Below are 7,134 nucleotides of genomic sequence, written 5' to 3'. Positions count from 1 at the left end.
AACAAAAGAATAATAGTCTAAAACTCTGGTAGCACTTTTCTGGTTTATTGGCTTTTCATCTATTTGTTCTCATTTTGTGACGTACAAGATTCAGGGCATTTTCTTAGTCATTTTTAGTTATGGCGCTTATCTAATATAGGAGTATTTGATTCTGTTGTTCTTCTAGAACTCACTCATAGTTTAAGCTCTAGAAGCTTTGGAAAGTTACCTCTTTGGTATCCTTGCCTTTCTTTTCTGCTTACGCAGTGGCTTGGGCAAAAGGATTAAATGGGGTGGACATGCTATGGGATCTTGGTAACATTTTAGAAGCAGGACATGTTCATTTTTCTTCTTCCTGATGAGTCCTCCAGTAATTGTCTCATGAAGGAGAACTTGAGACGGTGTACTTGATTTAAAAATAAAATCTCAACCTCTGGAAGCTCCTCTCATACTTTAACTGGAAGTCGGGCTTGGTTTCTGCTTCATTACCTGACGTACAACAAGTAGCCTCAGAGCATAGTATGTTCATAAGTAATTAAGTCTGACCGTAAGGGCATTTGGCACTTCTTGTCTGTTGCTATGCGTAGTCACTTGGCTCATGCAGGGTTCCCACAGAAGGCGACAGAAGGTTAGAGAGCAGGTGTGCCAGCTTGTAAAAGCCACTCAGGAGGGTGCATAGTCCCTTAGTCGTAATGACATGGCTGCTAGAGAAAGAGTCCCTGGGCTGGAGTGCCAAACATGTCACAGACCAGCTGTGTGACCCCGTAAGCCTTACCTGTCTCCTCACCTGTGAAATGGAGACAGCAGCGCGTTCTTCAGTGGGTTGTGACCCACTGACGTGACCGTTTATACCTTGGCACATGCACATGGTCAATACACGTTTGTGTGTGTTGGTTTAGTGCTAAGGGTAAGAGAAGTGCCGATTGTTCTCCACGTACTGATATGGCTGGGAACGATAATCTGGACTCCTTGTGCTCCTATAACAGCGATAAACAGGGTTTCCTACATTTCTCGTTCTGGTTCTCAGCCCTCTGCTTTTTTCTTTCTCTACGCTTTTTCTTTTAGAGGTCTCTCCCATTTCCTTTGATTCAACCATATCAAATAATTCCCAGGCTTGAAACTCTTTTACTTTCCAATCACTTATTTCCAACTCTCTTTTAGACATTTTTACATTAGGTGTCCTGCCCCCCTTAAATCCCAGCCTTTCTAAAAATGAACATTTCACCCTATCCCACCTCAAATCAAATCCCAACCTTTTGAAGTTCTTTTCACATTTTAACTGGAAGTCAGATTCTATTTGTGATTCATCACCTGAATACAACAAGTGTCTCAAAATGCAATGTGTTTGTAAATAACTTATTCTGGTTTTGCTTCCTGCATTCTTGCTTTCTGGTAATGATACTACTCAATATAGGCAGCCTCATTCAAGATTGTGGAGTCGCCTTTGACTCCTTCCTCTTTCTCCATATGTGTAAATAGTGACCAGGTCAAGCTGATGCTTTCTCCTTTTTTTTAGAGATAGGGTCTCACTGTGTTGCACAGGCTGGACAGCAGTGGCACGATCATAGCTCACTGCAGCCTTGAATGATCCTCCCGCCTCAGCCTCAGCCTCAGCCTCCCAAGTAGCTGGGACTATAGGCGCACGCATCACGCCCGGCTTATTTTTTTTTTATTTTTTGTAGATACGGGGTCTTGCCTTGTTGTCCAGGCTGGTTTCAGACTCCTGGCCTCAAGCTATCCTCCTGCTTCTGCCTCCCAAAGTGCTGGGATTACAGGTGTCAGGCACAGTGCTTGGCCTGCTTCTTTCTTCTTAACATGAAGCATATGTGTCTGTTTCTTTATTGCCACTGCTGCTGATCTGGTCATGCTTTGTAGCTTCCTGCCTAATCTCAAATCTTAATTCTCTCTTTCAGTCCATCGTATTATCTGCCAAGACTGCCAACATGCACGGCTTTGATTGTGTTTTCTTTCCCACTGTGAATTCCTTCTGTGATTCCCCATTGTGCAGAAGATATAGTTCAACATTGTTAGCTTTGCATTCAGTTCCCAGTCAACTTTGCATCCTAAGCTCTGCTTAGATTTGCTTACTCGGGGGTGTCCAAGCCGGTTTCTCCTTCCTTCTTCCCACTCTGCCTTTGTGTGCACCAGCATAGCCTCATTTGGTGTCATGTAGGAACCGAGAAGAGGCCAGTGAGCCCAGGTGGTAGTGGGCGAGGGGAGAGGGGCAGGGCTGAGGTTAGAGGGGCAGGATTGCACAGTCAGGCCCTGGCGGACCACATTGCAGCTTCCTCTTCCTGCAAGAGGAAGGCGTAGGGCTTTAAGCAGCTACGAGAAGTGACCCGAGGTAGGGTGTTAAAAGAGAGCTGGGCAGAGAGGAGACGGGAAGGCCAGAGTGGGAGCTAGGGGACCGGTTAAAACCGATGACAGTGGCTAGACTAGGTACACTGGTGCGTGGACTAAGGTGCTGGTGGAGAAGATGCAGGGAAATGGACAGGCGTGAGATATATTTTGGAGGCAGAATACACAGCATAGAAGATAGGAGGGGAGGGGCATGCAAGTATCAAGGTTAACTTCTGGGCGTCTGGTTTTAGTCCCTGGGAGACTAGTGGGGCCATCAGCTGAGAGAGAGGCCCTGAGGGAGCAGCTTTGAGCTGGCTGCCTGCAGCGTTGCCTTGCCCACAGGAAGCTGCCTAAATGCTCGCTCCTCGCGTTGCCACGTGTTTACGCAGCGTCTCTCTGACTAAATCACAAGCTCCCTGAAGTCTGAAGGCTGTGCTTTAAACTACCATGTTTTTCCCACAGTGTATATCATCGTGCCGTAGCCTTCAAAGATGGTGAATAAATATTTAATTGATTGCTAGAAACTGTTCCACACATTTTTGGTATCATCTGTAAGTCCAAAGTATTTGAAGTAACTAATTAAAGAAATTGGAAATTTCCATTTTTATAGGTCATAAATAAGAAATGAGGTTTTTCTATTTCCCTTCAAATTCGGAATATTGTTTAAAATGAGTCACAGAAATAAGGCGGGACTCCGGGTGTGGTGTCTCCGGGCTGCCTCCCAGCTCCCGGTGTCTGCTCTCTCCGCAGATGTGCACTGGGAACTACACCTTTGTTCCTTACATGATAACTCCACACAACAAGGTCTACTGCTGTGACAGCAGCTTCATGAAGGGCTTGACAGAGCTCATGCAACCCAACTTCGAGCTGCTGCTGGGACCCATCTGCTTACCTCTTGTGGATCGTTTCATTCAACTTTTGAAGGTGGCACAAGCAAGTTCCAGGTGAAGTTTAATAATGCCGTTTGGTAATGATAAGGAAGTGTTATTCTACTTCCATTTGTGCATCTTATCAGATGTTCTTTAGGTATCAGTGTACAGCAAAGAACCTAGAAAAACATTGTATATTATCTTGTAAGTGGATAAAATAGATGCCACGTAGTGCATTTAATTCACTTTATTCACAGAACAACAACTTGATGCCAGCAAAAACAAACACACACACACACAAAACTACTGACTACTTTATGGTAATGATATAGCTAACAATCTATAAAGCAAGTACAGAAACATTATCAGATAAATATCCAGAGACTTTTAGAGTAGGGGTGAGAACTCTGCAAAAATTGCTGAGAGCAGTACTATATTTTGGTTAAGAACAATCATTTATGTTATAAAGAACGATGCTGAATCAGAAAGTTAAGGTTATATTATGTTCAAATCACAGGCCCATCTAAGTTATTTACAACAATTTCTACTCAAAACAATAAAATGTTACATAAAAATAAAATTTTAAAAAAAAGAAAAAACAGTAAAATGAAAAATAAAGTTTTGACATTTTAAGTGGCATACTGCAAGAAAATTCATTAATATGGAGTACCTTTAGTTTTAATTATTTCTGAAGGCACAGTGTTAAATTTCTTAATAATGCCAGATATTTGAAATGTTCAGTCTATGAATCTTGAATGAATTGAAAGCTACTGATGCTGCAAGTGTCTTTTATTTCTTTATAAAATTATTGCTTTTCATCGAAATCCTTTCTAGTGTTAACTCTTCGAAAATGTATGTGTGTTTTTTTTTTTTTTCTTTTTATCAGCCAGTATTTCCGGGAATCTATACTCAACGATATCAGGAAAGCTCGTAATTTATACACTGGTAAAGAATTGGCAGCTGAATTGGCAAGAATTCGGCAGCGAGTAGATAATATTGAAGTCTTGACAGCAGATATTGTCATAAATCTGTTACTTTCCTACAGAGATATCCAGGTGAGAAGGTGCTTAAAGTGCAATCTTTGTCATGTAGCATATTAGAGGAATAAAGGAATGTTAACCTCAAATTTTAGTTGACTAATCAGTAACTCATGTTACTACATGTAATTTTTTATTGACTTTCCTAAGCTTTCCATCCTATGATTTTTATGATGCATGAAAAAGATTCACATGAGTTAACCATCAGTGATCATGAAAGATTTGTAGGGTAAAGGTCTGAATTTTTCCTCCAAAAGAAAAGAAAAATCTTCTTGCAGAGCTAACCCGTAGGTACTCTGTTCTCTTGTTAACCTTGAGCACACCTGTCAGTCAATAAATGAAAGCTTTGTTTTGGCAAATAGCAGACATTTTTAGAGCTTTCTGAATATATCTTTTACTCCTTAAAATTGTGTTGCTTGAAATTGATAGTGCTGGCTCTAACTGGCCAGAAGTGAAAAATATGTAATTGATTACTTAGAAAAATAACTTTTGAAATATGTAATGTAAAACACACTAACATGCTATCTCTTTTTTATTGACATGTCTTAGAATTTTAAAAATATGACAAGTAGAATAGAATCCTTTCTGAGTTGGGGATTTGCTATTAGTTTTTTCTAGTAAAATTTAAGGGACTTCTGGTTTCTTATTCCCACATCCAACCTTTAAGGTCCATGGAAACTTCCTGTGGACAATAGAGACTTTTGTATGTGACAGTCTTTGGCACTTAGGATCCCATGGCTAGAGTAGCTTACTCACATGAAATGAAACCATTTTGCTACTTATAAACAGGAGTTCAATCAAGTGCTCCATGGCTTTGTAATTTTCTGTTTCCTTGGAAGTAATTGTTAGAACACTGCATGTCAGGAGTCTGGCTCTATGGAGACATAAACTACTCGTATTTAAACAGTACAGCATTATCATGCTAGATGCATTTTGTTTCTTTTACTTTTTTGGCTTTTGTCAAACATGGTAACTAATATTTCTAATGTTTTTATCTGTACAATCCAAACTTCTTAGAAGAAAAATGATAGCAGTTTCTTCTAGGTTCTTCAAAGTATTCTATGGATTCTAACTTCTCTTTTCAATGCCCTTGTCAGATTCAGATATCTGGTTGTAAAAAGGCATTACATTGTCAGAACTTTCTCCTAATGGTTTAATGCTATTCTTTTGTTTGAAAGGACTATGATTCTATCGTGAAGCTGGTAGAGACTTTAGAAAAGCTGCCAACCTTTGATTTGGCCTCCCATCCCCATGTGAAGTTTCATTATGCATTTGCACTGAATAGGTAAGAAGAAAAAGTTCCCTTCCATAATGCACTAACATGTTATTGTTTAACCGGCAGATTCCTTCCAGGGTCTGTTTGCTGTAGTTGCAACAAGTACCTATTAGAATGTAATAGTAACAAATCTACCTCAACCATGTAAAATATAGGCAGCATGCATTCTGATTTCTCTCTGATTTTTTTTTTCAGTAAAAAAACTTTCACACTATTTGGGTATTTAAATTCTTACAATTCTTTTTTCTTCTTTATCAAAGTTTGTATTTGTATTTATATTTTTTAGAATTTTTTAAGTTATATGAATAGCACACTATCTTTAAACAAATATATTCAACACCAAATGGTTATTCACAGAAAAATTTAACTAGGGTAAGGATGGTTATGTCTAGGTGAACATATTCCTAATCAGAGAATATTTTTACCAGGACTGCTCTGAACACACCTAATTATAATCAAAACTCTGTTGGTCACACTTTAGATTATATGCCCATGAATCTGCTAGGATTAGGACTGACACTATCATGCCCAGTCCTGCCTCTGTGCTCTCTGTCTGCATCATGGCACACCCCAGGGCCACTTCCTACCTAGAGTCACCATGGAGGAGCCTGGTGCCCTGGCCATCCAAAGCTTAGCTAGTTGCGCTGCTGGTTTTTTCTGTGGCGAGAGAGTTGACTATGTAAGTATTAATAATTACCACAACTGAAGAGAATGATGAAAAGAAAAAGGGAGGGATACCACATTTATCTATTTAACTATTTATTTATTTATTGAGACAGAGTCTCACTCTGTCTCCCAGGGTGGAGCGCAGTGGTGGTATGATCATAGCTCACTGCAACCTCTAACTCCTGGGCTCAAGCAGCCCTCTTGCCTCAGCCTCCTGAGTAACTAGGACTACAGGCGTGTGCACTACCACGCCCTGCTGATTTTTAAATTTTTTTTGTAGAAATGGGGTCTCACTGTGTTGCTCAGGCTGGTCTGGAACTCCTGGCCTCAAATAATCCTTATACCTCAGCCTCCCAAAGTGCTGGGATTACAGGCGTGAGCCACCACACCCTGCCTCTGCCACGTTTATTACTTGCCATGTGTCATGTAAGCCTTTTTGTCCTTATTTTACAGATGAAGCAACTGAAGCTTGGATAACTATTCTTCAAGCCTCATAATTAACATGCCAAAAAACTGAACCTAAAACCCAGATCCATCTCCTGCTGGGGTCTGTGCTCTCACCACTAGGCTCCACTGCATCTATCTAGAAGAAAATAGTCAGCATATTATTCAACCAGAGATTGTTTCTATTCTTCTCATCCATCTACTAACCTTATCAATAAATGTATAATGGGGGCCAGGCATGGTGGCTCATGCCTGTAATCCCAGCACTTTGGGAGGCTGAGGTGGGAAGATTGCTTGAGGCAGGAGTTGGAGACCAGCCTGGTTCACACAGCAAGACCCCCATGTCTACAAAAATTAAAAAGATTAGCTGGGTGTGTAGGCACAGCTACTTGGGTGGCTGAGGCAGGAGGATCACTTGAGCCCGGCAGTTGGAGGTTACAGTGAGCTGTGATTGTGTCGCTGTACCAGTATGGGTGACAGAGCAAGACCCTGTCTGTAAAAAATAAAACAAAATAAAATAATT

General features: G+C 40.6%; 1 protein-coding gene across 1 annotated transcript in view; it reads left to right on the top strand.

Moving 5' to 3' along the window:
- The window catches only part of MAP3K5 (mitogen-activated protein kinase kinase kinase 5), a 223,398-nt gene that overhangs the window by 75,272 nt on the left and 140,992 nt on the right, over window positions 1-7,134 (top strand). The window contains exons 4-6 of the mRNA XM_012665176.1: window positions 3,070-3,263; window positions 4,075-4,243; window positions 5,404-5,511. Coding sequence (XP_012520630.1) covers window positions 3,070-3,263; window positions 4,075-4,243; window positions 5,404-5,511 — 471 coding nt within the window. The remainder of the gene's footprint in view (window positions 1-3,069; window positions 3,264-4,074; window positions 4,244-5,403; window positions 5,512-7,134) is intronic.

This window comes from Propithecus coquereli, unplaced genomic scaffold (assembly GCF_000956105.1).
Source record: "Propithecus coquereli isolate 6110/MARCELLA unplaced genomic scaffold, Pcoq_1.0 Scaffold98, whole genome shotgun sequence".
Lineage (NCBI taxonomy): Eukaryota > Metazoa > Chordata > Mammalia > Primates > Indriidae > Propithecus > Propithecus coquereli.
The sequence above is the reverse complement of the archived record's forward strand: the minus strand, read 5'-3'. Positions and strand labels throughout refer to the sequence as shown.